Genomic DNA, 21051 nt, shown 5'->3' with positions numbered 1-21051 from the left:
TTAAGAATCAAAGACCAAAGAGAAAACAAGAAGGTGAGAAACACATTAAGTTAAATCAAATGTATGTGCTTGTAGATAAGGTGATTAGATGAGCTACCTGAGAGATGCAGATTCAAATCATGTCAGGCAGAATGGGAAACTGAACCTCCTCCCACTACTTGGAGGAGTGCCCTTACCACTGGGTTTCAGGATAACAGAAAATGTTTAAACAGCAAACCATTTGCTTTCTTTTCTAGCTTACAACTACCATTTCAGGTTGAACAACATGTTTTGTTTGATACAAGTGTGGGGTTTTGTTTTTTTTTCCTCCCTCACCAAAACAAGAAGAAAAGAATAACACTTATTTTGGCTGTCTTCTGAATTACTTCCCTCCCTCTTATTTGGCTGCTCAACTGAAAAAGCAATTACTCACACGATCCTATACCCATTCTCCATTGACCTACTTTCAGCAGGGTTCCACTCCACATCCACCTGGGTTTGGCAGCTGCAGCAGCAGAAACTAATTCAGCTATGAAGTCCTGTAAGCCACTTGTAACATTGAAAGCCTTCTTTCTGCGCTTCCATCCATGAGGAAGCCTTCTCCTGGACAAACTGGCAAGATACAGATTGGGTAGGTGGTCTGCAAGATGGGTAGAAAATTGGCCAACAGGCTGCACTCCGAGGGTGGTCAATCTTTTTTACTCAGGCAGCCTGTCACAAGTAGGGTCCCCAAGGGATTGACACTGGGCCCCAAGCTGTTCATCTTCCCAAATGATCTGGATGATGGAATTGAAAGTACCTTCACCAAGTTTGCTGATGACATTAAACTGGGTGGTGAGGTGGACACATGACAAGGGAGACCCATCATATGGAGAGACCTGGACAGGCTGGAAGAGTGGGCTAGGAAGGACAGTATAAAGTTTAAAAAAGACAAGCGCAAAGTCCTGCATGTGGGACAGCATAAACAAAGAGCCCAGTCCAGGCTGTGTGGCTGGGGAGCAGCCTTGCTGAAAGGGACCTGGGGGTCCTGGTGGACAAGCAGCTGAACATCAATCAACAGTGTGCTGTACTGCAGCAACAAAGCCAAATCAGATCCTGGGCTGCATCTACAGGGGTATTACTAGCAGGGATAGAGACGTGATCATCCCACTCTATTCTTCAGTGCTTGTCAGACCGCACCTGGAATACTGTGTCCAATTCTGGTCCTCACATTTCATGAAAAACATGGACAGGCTGGAGAGGGTCAAAAGAGGGCCATGAAGATGATCAAAGGGCAGGGCAACCTGCCCTATGAGGAAAGACTGAAGGAGTTAGGTCTTATCTCCCTGCAGGACAGAAGGCTTGGGGTGGGTGCCTCATCACAGTATTCCAGTACTTAAAGAGTGGCTACAAGTAGCAACGTTAATTTTTTTTACAGTGAGAACAGCCAATCACTGGAACCCAGGGACATGGTAGAGTCCCCATCACAGGAGGTTTCCAAGATGCCACCGGACAGGGCGCTGGTTAATGCTGTCTAGGCTCCCTCCCATGAAAGGTTGGACCAGATGATCTTTCCAGCTCCCTTCCAGCCTGGGCTGTTCGATGGTTCTACAATTCTATGCAGACAGGCATGGGCTCCACGAGTCACCTTCAGCAACATCTCCCTGAGCAGACCCACCCGCTGCTCGCCTTGCCAGCAGACCTGTCTGTATGCAACGCAGTGCCGTGCTACGAGCACACACTGGCACTGTTAGAAATGGCAGTGCCAGTAACGGAGCCCGAGGGGGGACAGGGACGGCTGCCCGGGCAGCTCACCGAGCTTGTAGGAAGCATATTTAGCGCGGTATATTGCTTCTCACTCGACGAAGACCGGACCGCGCCGGCCCACAAGAACAAGCGGACCAGCTTCCTCTTCGCGGGCCCGGGGCTATCGGCAAACTATGAAGCGGACCCAAAGCTCCCTGAGGGCTCCGTGACCTTGGCAGCTCACGGCTGGGAGACGGGACACGCCGACCATGCCGCCGGACCGGCCGCTCCCCGCGGGTCGCTGCGCCGGGGCCCGCGCCTCAGCGCACCGCACCACCCCCCCCCCGCCTTTACCAGCCGGCGGCGCCGGGAAGCAGACAAAGGCGGTGGGGGCGGCGGGGGGAAGGCGGCCGGCGAGGAACAGGCTCGCAGGCCGGGGGCGCTGGGCCGGGCCCTCCGGAGCCCTCGGCGCGGACGCACCCCCCCGCTGCCGCTGCCTCCCCCCGAGCCCTCAGACGAGAAAGAGCGAGGGAGGGGAGGGGGCGGTGCCGAGGCGGCCCAGCGGCGCGGTGACGGGCACGCCCGCCGCCCAGTCGCTGCGCCGGCGGCGCTCGATGGGCAGGCCTGCCGGCCCGTCTCCTCGGCGTCTTCGCCCCCTCCCCGGCTGGGAGCCAATCGGTGGCGTCGCTGGCCGGCGGGGAGGCGTGACCCGCTCCCGGCGCGGGGAGGGGCGCGTGCGGGGGAGCGGAGCGCAGAGCATCTTTCGGGCTCGCCGCCGCCGGGCTCCGTCCCCGCTCTCCTGTCGCCTCCCCCCCGCCGGCAGCCGGGCCGTTCCCTCCTTCCCTCCCTCGACCATGTCGTCGCCGTCGTCCGGAGAGCGGTACGAGGAGGAGGAGGAGGAGGAGGAGGAAGACGGCGCCTACGAGAGCCAGGCCAAGCGGCTGAAGCCCAGCGCCGCTGCCGAGGAAGGCGAGATCGAGTACAGCGGCGCGGAGGAGAGCGAGAGCCGGCGGGAGAAGCCGGCCCCGCCGCGCGGCGGGGGCTTCTCGGGCGGGGTGAGGGACGCGGGGGCCGCCGGGGGTGGGGGCGCCTGCCGTCAGGGTGCCGGCGGGGGAGGGGGCCTGCGAGCCGCCCGCCCCTTCCCGCGGGGCGAGGCTGGCGACGTCGTCCGTCCGCCCGTCCCCCCCTCCCCGCCTCCGTTTCCCCGGCGGTGGTGGGCGGGGGGGGCTCCCCCCGCTCCCCGTGGGGCGGCGGGAGGCGGGCTCCCCGCGGGGACGGCGGCTCCGGCCCCGCGGCCTTCCCGAGGCCGGGAGCCCGCCGGACCTCTCTCCCGGGCATGGAGGCGCTTCCGGTGGGGCCGCGCTTCTCCTCACCGGGGAGGGGGGCGGGAGCCGGGCTGGGTCCGGTCCCTCTCGCCTTCCTCCCCGCCGCAGGCGTGCGCAGCTTGCGCGGCTAGTTGTCTGCGGCCGTAGTCGCCTGCGGCCGTAGTCGCCTGGGGGAAGGGACCGAGCGCGCAGTCTGCTACAGAGGCGGGATTTGGGTTTTGCAGCTCTGAGATTGTGTCTCTCTCCCGTGGGCAGGTTGTTGCCTTTTGGGATATTGCCACCGCAAGTTTTGTGCCCTGTTGCTGAGTGTAACTATAGAAACGTAGAGCGGGGGAGGAGAGCGAGGCGGAGGATTTCTTTCATCCTTCTGTTTTACCTTTTGTGTCTGGCAGCATACGGCGATAAGGCTGATCGTAAATGATCGCCTCCTTGTTAAAGTCGTTTGTATTTCTGCTTGCTCCCTCCCCCACGAACAATGCTCATAAGCACGCTCGTTCGCTAAATTTTTTGCTACGTACCTTTTATTCTTCATGAATTTGTATCTAAGTATCGGGATAGCCTTGGACCCCTGAATTTGGGCTGGCGATACTTTTGTGTCTGCTGTTTGATTTCTTAGCTAACTAGTTGTCTGGCTGATTGTAACCATTTTTCTTCTCGATGGCTCTTTCTCTCTGTTTCTCACTCGAAAAAGCCAGATCAAGAAAACATTGATTTAATGGCAGACCTTGAAATTCAGAATACCTCTGGTTCATGATTGCTTAAAATGAACTTGCTTAGCACTGGGATAGGGTAATGAGAGACATTTGCTGTTACCATCTCTCTGTCAGTTAAACCTCTTGGTGGAGAGGGTACCTGCTAAATTAGTACAAAAGTCCCCCGATAAGTTTCAGCAAAGATGATACACCTCTGGAGAGAACTTTTTTTTTAATTCTATAGTTCTTGTGACAGAGCATTGTCAAGTCGCAGTCAAGGCTTGGCACCGTGCTCTGTCTTAAAGGCCAGTTCTGAATGAAATCCATATGCTTGCTTAAGTTATCTTGAAATTTTGTCACATAGGAGAGCTGGACATCATGCAGCATTTCAGGTAGGAACAAGATACTGCTCTTGCCTTTCCTCTTTTCTGCAGTATTTTGGGAAATCAGCTAGTTCTTACTGTTTTCTTTTTTTTCCTTCATTCTGGGTTCTGGCTCTGTTCATGTTGACCTTAGTATCTCCATTTATCGCAGTTAATGTGCAGGACACGCTGCCCTGCTCCTTTAGGTAATGAGAGCACAGAATATGTCTGTAACTTTACATTTTGGATTTCATGGAGTGTGCTTAGTCTCGTGAGTCAAGAAACTGAAAGAAATGTGTGGCAAGTCAAGAACACCAGGATTTTTAGTCAGCTTGTGTCAGTTGCAGTGTGCCTCAAGGAGGTTCGTGGTCACCGACTCTGGTGATTTATTGGCAAAGCTGTATTCACAGGTCCACTATGGGAGAGGCAGAAGTTGTCTTGATAAGAGAGATCAAACTAATTTCTTAAAAATAAGCTATAACATCAAGTGGATATATGAAAAATGAATGACCAAGTGCTTTTGTTAATAATTTTATGTGGGGCTTTTAACAGCATAATGCCAGGATCTATTCATTAGAGGTAGTTGATGTGAATTTTAGGTTTTTTTTCTCTAATAGATTAGAAAAACGTGCAGGAAACTTATTTATTCTGTGACATCTTACTCGTTTCTCTCCAGGGAAATGTTCCTAGCTTATAAAAGTTGTATGTGGCTCAGGGCAAAGACATATAAGATGAAGGTAGGCTGGGAGATGGGAAGAAGTGTTTAAGTGTCCTGGGGTGCTCAGAAGAGAGCAGTAAAAGAATAAGTGAAGATGAAGAAGGAGAAACTACAGGGAATTGGGAATTAGAAGGAGAAATGGGGAGAATGGATGACTGGGATAGAGTGGTAGGAGTCTGGTAGCCTGACTTGTTTTTTTTCCTAACGTGTCCTAGAATATCGGTGAACTGTACACTCATATGGATTATATGCTTTCTTTGTATAAAAACTGTTTTGTGGTAGGACCCTGCTATCAGGTTGGTCGGGTCTCCCTGCTGAGGTATATTTATTACTGTGGCATTTTCCTGTTCCTCCGGGATTGTTTCATTGGGTTGAATAAGCTTTTCATGCCTCTAAGAGTTTGGGGTTTTTTTTGGTTGGTTGTTTTTTTTGTTTTGTTTATTTTTTCCAATGCGTGCCTAGAAGTCTGTATGCGAGATCCAGATGGGGAAAACCAAGATTTATTTTGCTCCTCTTTTTCCTCTTTCCCATTCATGTGGACACTCCTCAGAGTCCGGAGGTGTATCCTCTTTCTCATGGCTCATCTCAAGGCTGAGGAGCATGGAGAGCCAGGAACAGACCAGAATATTGACCAGGGGAGGGGTAGAAAGTGGTCGTGCAGAAGTATTCTCTGGGGGAGAGTATCATTTGCAAGAATGACTTCTACAGAGGCAGTGTTGAGTGGTGGTGAACCCTTGGCAGAGGAGTCAGAATCACAGTGTAGCAGAGGGTCAGGACACTGGGAGAATGTGGATTAAGAGCTGCGTTTGAGGGTGTTTGGAGGGCCTTTCAGCTACAACCTGTATTTTCTGTAGCATCCACCTGCCTCGCTGTCTCTGACATACCTATTCTTAAGTATTTCTGTGAAATAAGGGGGATCTATTATCCCTGTTCTTCCAGTTGGGGAAGTGAGATGCGGTGTCTAAATACACAAACGTAACAAGCTACCACAAGGTAAGATAGGGATGTGAACTTGCATTTTACCAGCTACTCCGCTGTAACTTCCTGCGTGCAGTGTTCTTGCTTTGTCGTAAATGGAAAGCAGCTCGCTTCACAACTCTGTTGCTTCATGTCTTTCACAGGCTGTTGCAGTAACAGTTGCTAGATGGCAATGAGTTCAGATCTTGACCTATTTTGCAGTGACTTTTTCGTATGTGTATTTCTTAAATGAAGTACATCCTAGAAATTGGTTATGGAGTAAGTGTAAATCATCTTCCCTCCTTTGTCCTCCTCCTTCAAAAGAAAAAAGCAAAATCCAAAACATTACCATCATGCTAGTTCTTCTTCCAACACCTCAGGTTGAATCTCCTGATGATGCTCTTGTGTCGTGTGGGGTTTTGTTTTGGGGTGGTGTTTGTTTGTGTGTGTTTTTTTTAAAGGGAGATTCAGATTGTGCTGAGCAGAGAGGAAAATAAACTAGAATAGAATATTTCAGTTGGAAAGGACCTACAACAATCATCTAGTCCAACTGCCTGACCACTTCAGGGCAGATTCAGAATAGCAGAAGGGGCCAGAGTGCAGGTGTTCCGTTCAGTAGCAGTTGTATTCAGTGAAAGGACACAGTGGTAGAGAGTGCTAGGAGGAGGTAAACAAGAGAAATGATACCCCAAACTCCACATCCAAAACAAAACTGAATTGCCAGGTAGCCTTCCAGAATACGGGGTGTGATTAACCTTAACCCCCTCCTCCTGCCTAGTCTCACCCCTACAGCCCCCAAAACCAACCAACCACCACCAACAAAAAAGTCCAGGATATACAAAACTGGTATATTCTACTGCCATGGAACCTTAACTTTGTCTTGTTTGGTTGGTTTTTCTGAGACACTGTCTTCACTGTGTACTGGAAAAACTGTTGTCACTGCAAAGCTACAGGAATTCCAGGTGGCATGGAGAGAGGTGTCTCCTATACCTCTGTAGGGAAGAGGCAGAATGGCTCAACTCACGCAGGTGTGATCAGCAGGGGTGATGTCTGACAGGGCAAACAGCTTTAATGCCATCGTCATGTAGTACAACCAGCAGTTGAAGAGTGTGCACGAAATGCTGCGTATCTGCTCATGAAAGTCTTTCTTCATCAGACCATCCTCGGTGGGCAGAGCTGAGATTATTGGGGAATGTGTTGTGTACCTTCACCTTGCCTTTATAATGTGGTAATTTTAGCTACCCTTGACGTCCTGCAAGGTATTTGCTTGCAGGTCAGTCCATAGTTAGGCATTAATGAAGTTTTGGGTACTTACGTACCTAATAGCAACCTTGTGGGGCTTTCCCCCCAAGTCCTGTCACATTTATAAAAGCAATTTCAGAGCATTTAAGAGGGACGCAGTGAGATGAAAAAGTTGAGAATGAATAAGATAATATGAATGGTGAGAAATAAAATAACAGTATGTTTAGGTACCTAGGAGAGAGACAGTATGAAGGAGAAGTGCCATCCTTTTGCAGTAAGGAGAAAAAGATGGAGGAGGTAAGCAGAGAAATGGTAAAGGAGCAGATGGTCCAAAAAAGGTAGTACAAACTAATAAAAACTAAGGTGAATATACTGACTGGAAAGTGTCTGGAGAAAGGATGAAGGACATGTTTATGTGCAAATGGTGAAAAATTCTCTGATCTGGAATTGGTGAGCAAGAGCCTGTGACAACTTTCTTCCTTTTTGGAATGGCAATTTGTAATTACTTAGTAAGAAACCAGTGATGTATTTAAAATGTTGTCTAGAACTATGTAGGTCACCAAAGAATGGATGTTAAAATGCTACAGCCGTTCTTTGAAGCTGCTTCTGTTGCAGTCTTACGTAAAGTAACGTGTTTGTGCTTCATCCGCTTGGTTATGTCAGCACTTCCCTTTGTGCCTTGGCTCTCTACAGAAGCTCAGTTTCAATGTTAAGCATTTTTAAGTTCCTAGCTTCTTTCTTGAGGGAAACCCTTTCTGTCCTTGTTACTAGTCTTGAGCACTTAGAAGGGAAGTCTCTTTCTATCATCTGTTTAATAATTGCATTTTCTGTCTAGCTAATGATTCTCCAAGAAATTATTATTGAGCTTTCAAAAATCCTTAAGCCATATATATTAATGGGTACAGCAGTAACGTTAGCTAATCTGTTCTCCTGGCTTTGGTGGTGTCCAAGTGTTGCGTTGGAGTTTTGCACGGGGCTTTTGCGCCATCCTGGGAGTTGGAATTACTGAAAGATTCCTTTGTAAGTGGAGAAATGCTGTTAATGGTTAATCTGTATGTGAGCAGATGCTTTGATGTAACCTTTGTCTGTGAGCCATCTGTAGCACATGTAGTTTTCAAGATACAGTGACTGTGAGATCTTGGTCAAAATCCTATGTTTTTCAGCTCTGGGAAGAAATTATGGCACCAGTTGGATGAGTTGTATATGTTCTGATCTTAGCTGTGGAGACGCTGTACACTTAAAGACATGTTTGATTTTTCATGTGGTCTAGTGCTTTTATTTCTCATTCTTTTAGAGGAAATCAAGGATTGTTCTAGATTTGTGTGATACTGCAGCTTGGTAGCTGCAAAACTTGTTTGATGATAATATGTATGTCTGCCCTTCGTGAAGACTTTTTTGCACTCAAACATATGCCTGTGGCACATGTTTGTGTCTTTCACCAATATGCTCTATGAATGTCAGGTTGTGGCTTCCTGGCTCAGGACTGACTTACGCTTGGTTTTTGTGCTGCTGTTTACTGCTGGTCGTTAGAAACTGTTTTGACTAAAGCAGAGGCCCTCTGATTTGGCTGTTTATAACCTCAATGGTTTTATCTGTATACATTAGTTTCTGAAATGCTATGTGGACAAGTCCTTAATTTCATGGCAAGTGACTGAGATTTCACTTTTTTGTGGGGGTTTTGTGGTTGGTTGGGTTTTTTATTATTTTTAATTTTATTTTATTCTATGCTTCTTGAGCATCTGCACAAGTTACTACAATAGCAGCAGTGTTACAACTTTGGATTCTTGCTAAATCTCCTACTATACAACAACCTACTAAAGGATGCTTTCTATGTGGTGTTACGGGAGAAGGAAATTTGGCTTGGAAAGCCAAGTGTTGCTTAAACTATAAAAGAAAGCAGAATTTGTATTTGTTGATGGTTCTGAGAATAATTCCAGCTACAGAAGTGTGGACACCTGTATATGTGTGTATAACTCGTGTATAATGGATTTGAAGATGCAAGTATAAAAGTCTTAATTTTTGAGAGAGTTTGTACAATTAGAAAGATTTATATCTTCAGTAGGCAAGCTTAAATTGACTGCTAATAAATAAAAATACAAAGGGATATGCATGACAAAGAAACGTGAACTGAAACTATAACAGAAGATTGACGTGGGAAGGGGAGGGAGAGAGAAATACCGTTCTGTTATGATCCACTCTCTGAAAAGCTTGACTTGATGTATGGGGGTGCTAATTAAGTAAGGTAGCTCTTCGTAATGAATCGTTGCCTCAGTGAGAAAATCATTGCTTGTATTTGCCATCTGAATTTGTAGGTGAGATTTCTTAAATGCATTAAAGAAAAGAAAACAAAAGAGAAAATGCATACTCCTAGCATTAACTGGGATCTTCATATAGTAACAAGTATGCAGGGCAATGAATAATTGATTTAATAACTTCTGATTGTTCTGTAGACTGTGAAGTAAAGGTGCCTGCTATCTTAACACCTTAGAGTAATAGACTTTGCAGGAAAAACTGGTAATTATTGTAGTTTTCTTTTGAAGGTCTCCTTAGTTGCTTCTTTCAGCTTTGAAAAGTGTGTGTGTGTGTATAGAGAACATATAAGCCGAAAATAAAAACCTCTGTGTAATTCTGTTCCTTCTGCAATTGCCTAAGTGTTTACAGTTCAAAGTATTAACCTTTTATGACTACTTTGATCACAACTACTGCTGTAGGCCTCAGCTGATTAATTCAGGATATATGGTATCTTATGCAAATATCACTAGTGGTGTTTTCCCACAATTGTCACAGCTCTCATTCAAAGAAACGTCTTCTCACTTAAAACTCTTTCATACTGCAAATGAATAAAATGTAAGCTAAGCGTAAAAAATTACACAGCAGTTTGTTCTGACATCTGAAAGTCTGAAGTGCTGGCTTTTGGTTCAAACAGAATGATCAAATCCTTGATTTAAAGAAAAAATACATAATTGTTTTGGGAGAGCTGTGTATGGAACACAGGAATTAAACACACAAGACTCAATTTGTAGTTATCTGGAATGTGTTTTTTCCTTGAATCTGTAGTTCAAACAGCTGGGGAAGAGAGGAATGTCTGTAGCAGTAGTAGCAATCATTGTGGTTGATTACTGGAGCTGAATGCTCCTTTGTGCTACAAATGAGAATCTCTGTCTAGTTTCAGAAGATGCTGTACTACTACTTATGGAAAAAAGTGAAAAATCAGCAAGACTTGATCTGTTAGATAAACTCATTGATGTAGTTGCTAAATTTGAATACATCAACTTTACACTGCTGTAACATGTATGAAATTTGGGTGCTGGTAATTACAGTATATTTTAGTGTGCCTTTTATTATCTCTAATCTTTCTTTGATTATCTCTCATTATTGGCTTTCATCATTTTTTATTTTTTTATTTTTTTTTTTTTTTTACCCCCATGTCTTACAATATATAAGGTAAATTTCAGCCCTACTTCAGGCTTTGCATGGAAAGATAAGCTGGTTCCAACTCGAATTCTTCAGTCACACAGAACTGTCTGAAGTCATAGCAGTAGCTCTGAAAAATGTTCACAGTGGGAATTCTGTGTGCTAATGTACAACAACTGAATCTGTTAATGGTAGTCAACCTTAGGGTAAAAAGAGAGAGCATGCCCATATGTACAGAAATTGTGAGTTTTTAAAAACATGTATGAAGAGTGTTCAGAATTAGAAGGGAGGTTGGGTTTATTTCAAGTATAGTATGGAGCTGGCGTTTTCTTGCATTGTGGGGCACAGGTCTGCATACATTAGAAAAATACTAAGTTTTCGTTCAGTTTACTGATGGCCCTTGTTTGTTCTTGGTTTTTTATCCCCCCATCCTGTCTCAGACAAATGCTGGCATAAACAAACAGGAAGAGCGTCAGAAATATTTAGCTATTGTGCATGTCCAAGTATTTTTTTTTATGCTTTCAATGAATAGGGTGGAAGACCTCCTGCAATTCAACCAAGCGTTAAATAGGCATTTTTTATATTAGAAAAATATTGTCTGTGCAAACTCAATTAATTAAATCTGCAAAGCATTTTATTTTAAGTAGATTTCAGCAACTGAACTTGGCAACCTGTTTGGAAAGAAAATTTAAATTATTTAAAATATGCTTGGATTGTGCATTTAGATGGCTGCTTCTGGACCCAGTGTAGTGTCTGCCAAATATTTAATTTTAGTTAATGATAGCAGTATTCCTTGTTCTGTGTTGAATTTTAAAATGTCATTTTGTTGCTAGGATGCTGGGGGAAGTCATCACAAAGTCTCTGTTTCTCCTGTTGTCCATGTCCGAGGGCTGTGTGAATCAGTTGTGGAAGCAGACCTCGTGGAAGCTCTTGAAAAGTTTGGAACCATATGGTATGTCAAGCAGTATAAAGTAATGTCTCTGGACAAGCTGGGAGCATTATTTAAAAGTCTCTTGGACCTCTTTAAATAAGTTATGATAGCCATTTGAAATCCAGAACTTAGTAAAGCATAAAGATTTTCTAGCTGTGTGAAGATTCTCTGTTTCTGTACGTGGCAAGTCTGGTCAAGCGGAGTTACGCTGTCTGCATGCCCTGGTGTCTGCTATCAGACTTCAGTGGCACAGCTAGTCCTGGCCTTAATATGAGCTGTAGCTAAACTGAGTTGCAGAACAGCACGAGGGTGGTTGTCATGATATGAGTGAATATGCCAAAAAAAAGGATAGGCCACAGAGCAGATGATGCTTTTTCCTGTGGTTTTGTATGGGAGCAGTGCTTGTGATATGGTAGGACCTTCAAGAATGAGATGGTTACTCAGAGAAAGTAAGTTAGTAAGTGATTAACTGTTTGTTGTATTGGTTGAATGTTTTTATGCATTAAACGATTAAACTTTTTTAGGAAAAGAACTGCTTATTACTTATAGCTGCATTTCTTTGTTTTGTGCAAATGCTTTAGAAATGTGTTGACTGGGTTTAGGAAGCATGAGCAGGGAGATCTACCTTCCTTTGATGTCCTTGTTAGGAATTGTTTAGAAAAAACACAGATAGTTATGGGACTTTGGAGTTGTTTTGCATAAGCATATAGGAAAACTTACTGTAATGTTTCTCTCACCAGCTATGTCATGATGATGCCATTTAAGCGCCAGGCTCTGGTGGAATTTGAAAATGTAGAAAGCGCGAAGAAATGTGTAACATTTGCAGCAGATGAACCTGTATACATTGCTGGACAGCAAGCCTTTTTCAACTACTCAACAAGTAAGAGGATTACTCGGCCAGGGAACACTGATGACCCATCTGGTGGAAATAAAGTTCTCCTGTTGTCAATTCAGAATCCTCTCTACCCAATTACAGTGGTATGTTTCTTCTTCTTCTTTTTTTTTTTTTTTAATAAAATAATAAAAGGCAGGGAGCAGCAATCTCTGTTACATTATTTCCGTTGTGTACTATTTGTTAAAATTGTACACTGTTAATTTGAGTCAGGAGTTAAATTCGCCTACCGAAGCTTTACACCATCTTCACATAAGTAACATGCATGTTCTGGAAAAAACGTTTTCAAGGTGATTAAGTCTCATTGTACAGATATTTTGCAATGCATTTGAAGACTTCAGTGGTCAGGATTTTGAAATGTTTAGGTTGCTACATGCTTCTGAAATATTTCCAAATGTGTTGCCACAACATCAGGAATGTCATTTAGCTTTTAGGTTCTGAGTGGTGTATGTTTAAATAGCCAAGCAGTTTTTCCAGTAGGAGGGGTTATTGTATTGCAGTCCTTCGTTCTTAAGTATTTCCTTCGTGGAAAGTTGAAACCTTCATCTGTTGATGATCAACTCCAGTTTGATGGAATCTTCCTCACTTTTATTTGGGCTGATACATTTTACTTTTCAGTATTTCAAGTCATACCATATATACAGTTGCATTCTAATTTATTGTCATCTATTTATGGCATGTGTGCATGCTTTTTTAATGATACAGATATTTTTTGCTGGCATTTAAGAATGCATGTTTTCTCATGCATTGAATACTTATATTTTTCATAAAGATTTTATAGCACACGAATTGCACAGGAATATTTCAGGAAAAAATTAAAAAGTCTGCTTTAAGCAGACTTGTAATACTGTGATACAAGCGTAAGTTACTTGTTCGTAGGGAAATACACAGGATAGCATGGATCAAAGTGGGTTGTGTGGAACCACGTGACTTAATGCAAGTACTAAGTTGTGTTTAACATGCCGTATATTATGTTAGCAAATTGACAGAAGCTTAGCATTCTTGAAATTACTTCAAGTAGTCAGTTCCATATCATGCTTTTTGCTTCACTGTATTGTGAATATCGATAGGTTTTTGCCTGTTTCATTAGTGGATGACGAATTTTCTTTCTCCTGTAAGTTTTCTTTATAGAAAAGCATGGCAAGGTATGAGTTGCTTTTTCATCAGTGTTTAAAAATATACCTGCTTTGAGCTGTGTGAACAAATCCACTAAGTTTAAGTATTCTTTGCATGTGAGTACAATACAAATTTTGGCAACTACGTTTCATTCATGCATTTTAAATTTGGCTTGCATAAGCAGCTGAGTCAAGCGTAGATGCTTGAGGAAACTAGTAGCAGAAGCATCGTTATGGGCTAGGAGAGTTTCATGGAAATTCTGAGGATGAAGCCTCTAGCACAGTAGCTCCTTTTTGAAAACAAACAAGCAAGAAATACCTGCCTGCCCCCAGCTGTTTGCAGACAGATTTCCAAAATTACTTGCAGGCATCAGAGCTCGTTGAAAGTAGTGTAGACTAGTAGAGTCATAGCAGCTGGTAAGAGCAGTTGTACCCTAACAGCTAGGAATGTGATGAGAAAAATAAAAATTTTGCGCTTGGCCAACGGGTTAAAGAAACAGTTAAGAACGTCTCAGGCAGTCTGCATTACTAACACCCCCCCCCCCCCCCCAAACAAACCCACAAAAAAACCCACAAAGCCCAACACCACCTCTTCCTCTTCAACACATTTCTCTCCTTAAATTTGAACTACAGTTGGGTGAAATAGATGAAAAATTGCAATCAGTTTTAAGTGGCAAGTCCAAATAACTGCAATAAACTGTTCCATAGTTCTTAAGAGCTTTTCCTTCAAAACAAGGTACAGTTTTTGCATAGAAATTGGTCTGCTCAAGGGCATCTTGTGGAAAAAGCTAAATTGTTCTAAAATTTTGCTGCAGCTTATTTCCTCCATTACAATTGTGACCTGCTTCTTTCCTAGCAGAATTTTTTTAGAAGGGTAGTGAAGGGCAAGTTAACTGTCTTTAATTCTTAATTGCTTTCCACCCCTTTGTGATGGAGGATTGGTGTTTTGAAAAAGTTTTGCCTAAGGTGTCGCATACAGGTCTTTGAAGTTCTGTCCCCCGGTTTCCTTATCTGTGGGCAGAACTTTGTCAGGCATTTGTCCGTAAGAACAGACAAATTTGTCTTGTTGAAACAGACTTTCTCAAAGTGACTCCTGCTGCTGCAGTTGTTACTGTCTGTTCAGCTATACCTCTGCTGTTGCCGTTTAGTTCTCGCTTACCTTCTAAATCTTCTGTACATGCATGAGGAGGGTGTGGTATGCCTTGGCAATTGAAATGTCTTAAACTTAACTGTCAACTTCTTCTGAGATTAGGTTGCTACACCTCCTTTTTTGTGATATTCTAGTGAGTACATAATGCTAGTGTTAATTTTTTACTTAAAATATCCCATGTTACCGTATCTTGTGAATTGCTTGCTTGATTTGGTAATCTAAAGTAGCTGAATTAAACAAAAAAAAGTTGTGTGTGTGCCTGCTGGCTAATGACACTGATGGTATTTTGAGTAAGAGTTTACATTTTGAAAGACAACTTTTTTTTTTTTTAATTAAGTGGCTGTGAAGAGATCTTTTGAGACAAATTGTGAAAAATAGTCATATGCCTGAAAATAAATGTCACCTGGAGCTGGAAAGTTTTCAGGACTATCTTCTCCCAAACAAGAGGAGATGGAGGGCAGCTGGTTTTGCTATTGAGTGTGCATAGAAAATACACCTATAAATGATGTCATAAGTCTTAGTTTTTTAGGGGTTCAGGCTGCTTGAATCCTTTCTAAAAATGTCTGTTCAACTTCTGAAAATCTTAAGGTTGACCATCTCCTCTGCTTGCTTCATTTAGCTACGCAAAACATTCACTAGTGTCTGGAGCAAGGCCCCTGAGCATGGACAATGTTTTTGGTTTGTTTTGGTTGGGTTTTTTTGTTGTTTGTTTTTTGTTGTTTTGTTTTGTTTTGTTTTGTTTTTTTAGTGGTAATATGCCAGTATATTAAAGCTTATGGTACTTTATATAAGCCAGGAGTTACACCACTGCAGCTGTAGCCAGCAATAAGACATCCTCTTTTTCTAGTTTCTTCTTGTGTATGTGGGGGTGTGTTTGTTTTGGTTTTTAAGAAATCCAGCATGCACCCCACCGCTTTGTCTCCCAATTCCTCTGCTATTCTGCAGGAGATAATAATAAATACTGTATCTACTTCCCCCCCCCCCTTGTCCCCCAAATAAACCTGAGGACATACAGTAAGATCTTGGAATGAGCACTTTGGAAGTATTTGATTTAGATAGAAAGAAAGGAAGGAAAGAATAGATTGTGGTAGATTGTTTCACTGAGCATGCCTTTGCTTGCTAGGTTTAGCTATGAAACTGGCTGTCTAGTAAAGCTTATGTGCTTTTCAGCTGTTTGAACGTGATCTAACAGGTGAATTGTTTCAAGAAATCACAGTCCTGTTTGTTCAGGTTCTCAAGCCTGAGTCTTGGGAGTATGGGTGTATAATCACTCTAAAATAAACTTACTTTTCTTGGCCAGATTCATGCTGGAGACTAGTTTCTGGTACCGTGATGTCAGAATTGTGTGTAAATGGCTGTTGTTTGAGATTACTCCTAGCACATCATAAGCCTGGCCTGATGTGCAGTAAGGCGAGCTTTTCTTGTTACTGTTTGGTTCCCCTGCAGCACGGAAGACGGTCGTGAATTTTATTGGTTCCTTGTAATATAGGCAAATGCTGGTGAAAGCAGAGTGTTAACAATGAGTTTGAATGAATCCAGTGTTTCCTGTCAGAAACTTTCTCTGCCTTAAGTGGAGAAGCACAGTAACCACTTGCAGTGTGTTTGATTCAGGTGAATACGATTGAAAATCTCCTTTTGATAAGCTACCTAAGCTTAAATCGTGGACTACCCCTGATTACTCTTCTGAAAATGAACATGAAAAATTAAAAAAACCCTCAGCTGCTAGAGTCTTACGAAATGAAATGTGCTATAACTACAGTGTCATTTTGTCTCTCTTTGCTTTGGTAAAACTACTGCAGTGCATGCTTAAAAGGGAGCACAGCTTGAGACATGGATGCAGTTATTGGGTTTTAACACAGTTGAAGATACTTGTTAAACTAATGTTTGCATGAGTACTTCTTATAGAAGCTTTCCTGTTTTTCAGATTTGACTGCCTGTACTATATTAATCCATAAAAGTGCTAATCATGAATGTATAAATTGTACAGAGAAAATTATAAATGAAAAGTTAATAAGCTTTTTCTTTGCTCTCTGGCATTTAAATGTCAATGCAAGAAAATGTTCTGTGGACCTAAAGTGTTTGAAATTTCACATCTGACTAAAGTATTTCTTTCTTCTTTCTTAGGATGTCTTGTATACCGTGTGCAACCCTGTTGGAAAAGTTCAGCGCATTGTTATATTCAAGAGGAATGGAATACAAGCTATGGTTGAATATCCTTTCTGAGTGATTTTTTTTTTTTTTTTTGCTGTAGGTTCTTAACTGCAGATGGGATTTAATGTGAGAATGTCAGAAAAATACTGCGTAATTTTGAGACCAATTTTTTTTTTTAATTTCTATCTAAGACATGGTAATTTCCAATTTCTCTGTGTCTGTAAGACAGAATAGCACTTGAACATGTTGTCTTTATAGGAAAATGACAGTGTCAACAGTGGTCTTGGTAATGATGTTTATAAGTGGCCCTAAAGCGAGTAATTGCAGACAGGAAATATGTCATAGATTTACAGTGCATTATACACAAAAGTTTCATGGCTTCTGCCTGTGTTGATACTCAGGAAATGGGTAAAGGATTGCAGAGGTGCAGTTTGACTTCTTCAGACTCTTCTAAAATAGTTCTAATATATACTGCTTGGTTTATTATTCTGGCTTTAATAAAGCACGAGACCACCTTAGGCCTCCTTGATGTGTTTATCATGTGTTGAGGAAATTCCCTCTGTTATCCTACTGTTTACTGTATTTGTAGCATTAAGTTGTACATGGGATGAATGTTCAGAGTCGTTGATGTGTTACTGTGGTTTGCAAAGTCCAAAGTCTGATATGGTTACGCCTTAGTTTATAAAACTCTGATAGCCCTCTTCACAGAGACTGATTACTCTCCATTTCCAAGCTGTTATTTGGACAAAATTGTACCAAAATATCAAATTCTTCTGTGATTTCAGATGCTACTGATGTGGCAGGCTTTATTAGTGGGTCACTTCTGTAATGTATGACTTAACCGGTGGCTGCACTGATGATTTGCCAGGCAAAAAGAATTACCCTAACTTCCATAAAAGCAAGCTGTTTATCTATGTAGAAGACTTAAACTGTGTGTCCTAACAGACAGTATTTTGACTTACTATGATAGTATGTCATGTTTGTGGTAAGTGGTGTTGCCTGGATCAGATGACTTGTACAGTTGGAGGTTATTCTGCATCTTGTGAAAGATTAGGGAAGTTCTGGGGAGGATCCTGCGCATACTTTGGAACTGCCATGCTTCTGTCCTTTGAATTGAAATCTGCAACATGTCTTTCATTAAAAACAAAAACAACCAGCAATTGAAAGGAAACTCACAAATGTGAGCAAAGTAATGCAGCAGTTTGGCATGGGGGTGGGGAAGTGAGCTTCAAGACAAGCCTTGTTTGAAAAGTTCAAAAATTTACTCAAATGCCAATGCTAATTGCAGTACCCATTACTTTTGCAAATGTGCTCCCACAGTTCTAGCCAGTGTCAGACAATTTCTTAGAGGTCTGGGAAGCTTAACTTTTCTCACTCTTAAATTCCACAGTGAACCTACATCATGTTGGAAGAAGTTGGGCTGTAGGAATGTGGTAAAACACAAGGGATATGCTATTGATACAGACTACTTCAAAAATTTCACTAAACTGTATCAAAGGATGGTGCAAAATGTCTGGTCTGCTGCAAGGTTTGGGCTTTCTGATGCTGTATGTTTTTGAGTATGTATGAGATTGTAGATTGCCACGTGCCAAGGCTCAGGTACATTTTTGTGCTAGTCACAGAACTCATCTTGGTGTATGAGGAGGATATGAAATAACCTGTATGTTGGAGCCTGGTACTTGCATCTGCCTTGAGCCGTGGATTTAAAACAATCCGTGTGTTCTATTTTTTGATGCAAGATGATCGTTTGTTCATTCAAATTATCTCTTGAGTTCTGTGGTTTTATTTGGCTAACAAGCTGAAAAGGGCATACTGTTTCTTAGTTCTTTTTGCTGTAAAGTAACTGCTGAGTTCACGTTCTCCCTACCCACAAGTCTCTAGCTAATGCTAGCTGTGAGAAGGGATGCATTGTCTTAAGTCATGCCTTCTCACCCCTGAGCTCTGATCACTTCCCGAATGATGCAGCTTGAACTTTCCCTTCAAACTTTCCCTTCAAATATTCTCTAGGCTTGCTGGTAACTTTCTGTGTCCTCTGATGAAAGTTACTAAATCCACCAGGATATCCCCTTTCAAACAGCCGAAGCTCAGAGCATGAATAAAGCTTGCATCTTTATAATCCACACTGAAGAATTTGCTAATTTATATAGAATGGTGTCATCACGTGCTACTTACATCTCAAAAACAGGTGCTTAACAGAAGTTGAACCCATATATATACACACTTGTTGGTAATTTTATATTAAAGTCTGTATAGAGTTCTTGTAAGGCATACAATAGTGAAATATCTGTAGGCTACAAAAATAAAGCCATATCAGGAGAAAGGGACATGAATGAGACACCTGGTGAAAAGAAAACCTTAACATGATGTGTATGTTTGAATCAGTGTTTTGTGCCCAGAAGGCGAAGGCTGCACTCAATGGAGCAGATATTTATGCAGGGTGCTGCACACTAAAAATTGAATATGCAAGGGTAATGCTTGGACCTTCTCTTTTAATTTTACTGGAAAAACTATATATATATATATGACTTAACCTTTTTCACTTTTACTTTGTTTGAACAGCCAACTCGACTTAATGTCATTAGAAACGACAACGATAGTTGGGACTACACTAAGCCGTATCTGGGCCGACGAGGTAGGTTTTCGTATGTTATCGCTGTAGATGTTTGACTGTACTAATGACAATCCTTTATACGTGGTCAGGCTGTATGGCAATAGTCATTTCAAAGCAAGCCAGTGCTGCTGAAGGCTGTGTTCACACGCCAGGGAAGTAACCCTGAGCCCTAGGGCCCCCTACTGCCGTGTGCTTGAGCCACTTAGTTCAACAAGGAGCCCACACCTGCAAGCACCTTCGCAGTTCTCAAGGACTTGCATTTCTCCAAGCAGCTCTCTCTCTTTGGAGGAGAGGAAACCTGGTACAGACTATTCCTTACAAACTACAAACTTGCACACTGCTTCTCCTTCGAAAGGACTCTTTTCCCCTATGTTGGACGAGGCATTAAGAAGGATAGAGGACTTCAGCAGGCTGACTCTACACTTCATCATGCACCACATCGGCATCAGCAAAAAAAACCAAACCAAACAAATAAACAAACAAACCCTCTGAAAAAACTCAGACTTGCAATTCACCTTGTCTGCATACTGCATGCACCACCACCACAAGTTTTTAAAGGAGGACCTTTGAGTACTTCAGATTTGTATGGGATGAATAACATGATAGACTGGACCCATTCTGTTCAAGTTTGTATGTATGCTGGTCTTATTTCCCTTAAAATTACAATTGAAAAATTGAGAACCTCCAAAATTAAGAGCCTCTTGTTGATATCATTGACATTGTAATCTTTTTTTTACTTGCTGTATGTGAGAGTTGCATTCAGTCTTAACAGTGTAAATATTGTCTAGTAGTAGGGAAGTTTAATACTTATCTATAGATAGTTGGAACTGAGCAGTGCAATATCAGATAGGTCCCCTCAGTTATACTTAAGTATTAAAATAGGGAGATTCATAATTGGTACAGGCATACTGTCTCTTTAAGTACTCAGCTGTAAGAATTACCAGAGCTTAACTCGTGTCAGTGAAAACTATAACTATATATGTAAAGACAAATTGCTGTGTAGCCTAACTCCTGTAAAGTGTTTATTTTGGAAAAAAAAAAAAAGTCTGTAACTATTGAGTGCAGTGTTCAGTAACTTATGTACAGTAATGTGTGCAATGTAAAGTTAGAAAAGTGAAGACAATGTGTCCAAGATAGAGTATCTACCTATCAAGGGCTATATGAGAACCAGGGCTTTGGCCGTCTCAAGTGATACGCACTTTCAGAGTAATTCTGCAGAGACGCTGGGCTTGTAAACCTGTTGTACAACTTAAAACTTAGGGCTTGAATTTTCAAAATGAAGTTCTTGTAAAAAGTTAACAAGGGAGCTACAGTATTGGTTGCAGCTTGTAGATTATGACTATTTGTATCAGGATTCAAATTTTTTTCTCAAATTCCTGAGTTAAAAAAGGGATTTTGAAGAAGCTCAAGGGCAAGAAAAAAATCCGAAGGTTTGAATTCTGAAAATCTGAAGGATTAATTTGACCCTCATATCTTTTGATTATTGCAGTGTTTGGAGGCTGACTTGTAACATTGTGCATCTAATTACATTATGTAATTGGTCTGCAGATAGATATGGCTGTATGAACTAAATGTTCCCCAAGCTAGAGAAAACAGTGGAAAATGAAAAACTTATGATAGGTATGGCTTGCTCTTTCTCAAGAACTCTCACTCTACTCTCTTGTTTTCCTTGTTATTTTGACAGTCTGTCTCTATTTTCTATATGTCACTCTACTACACATAAGAGGAAAAGAATTAGACTTGCATTATATGTATTTATATCATGCTATACTGTATATAGCATGAGT

At 42.2% G+C, this 21051-nt stretch overlaps 1 protein-coding gene across 2 annotated transcripts in view; it reads left to right on the top strand.

Moving 5' to 3' along the window:
• Positions 1–2439: 2439 nt before the first annotated feature.
• Positions 2440–21051, top strand: part of HNRNPLL (heterogeneous nuclear ribonucleoprotein L like) — a 29887-nt gene continuing 11275 nt past the window's right edge. The window contains exons 1-6 of one of the 2 annotated variants that reach the window (XM_075046973.1): positions 2440–2759; positions 11248–11366; positions 12086–12323; positions 16627–16712; positions 19025–19121; positions 19213–19285. In XM_075046973.1, coding sequence (XP_074903074.1) covers positions 2559–2759; positions 11248–11366; positions 12086–12323; positions 16627–16712; positions 19025–19121; positions 19213–19285 — 814 coding nt within the window. In that variant the 5' untranslated portion in view covers positions 2440–2558. Of the gene's footprint in view, positions 2760–11247; positions 11367–12085; positions 12324–16626; positions 16713–19024; positions 19122–19212; positions 19290–21051 lie in introns of both variants that reach the window. The other variant, XM_075046975.1, reaches the window with a different exon arrangement.

This window comes from Buteo buteo, chromosome 15 (genome assembly GCF_964188355.1).
Source record: "Buteo buteo chromosome 15, bButBut1.hap1.1, whole genome shotgun sequence".
Taxonomy (NCBI): Eukaryota; Metazoa; Chordata; class Aves; order Accipitriformes; family Accipitridae; genus Buteo; species Buteo buteo.
Note: the sequence above shows the minus strand (reverse complement) of the source record. Positions and strands in the feature narration are given on the sequence as shown.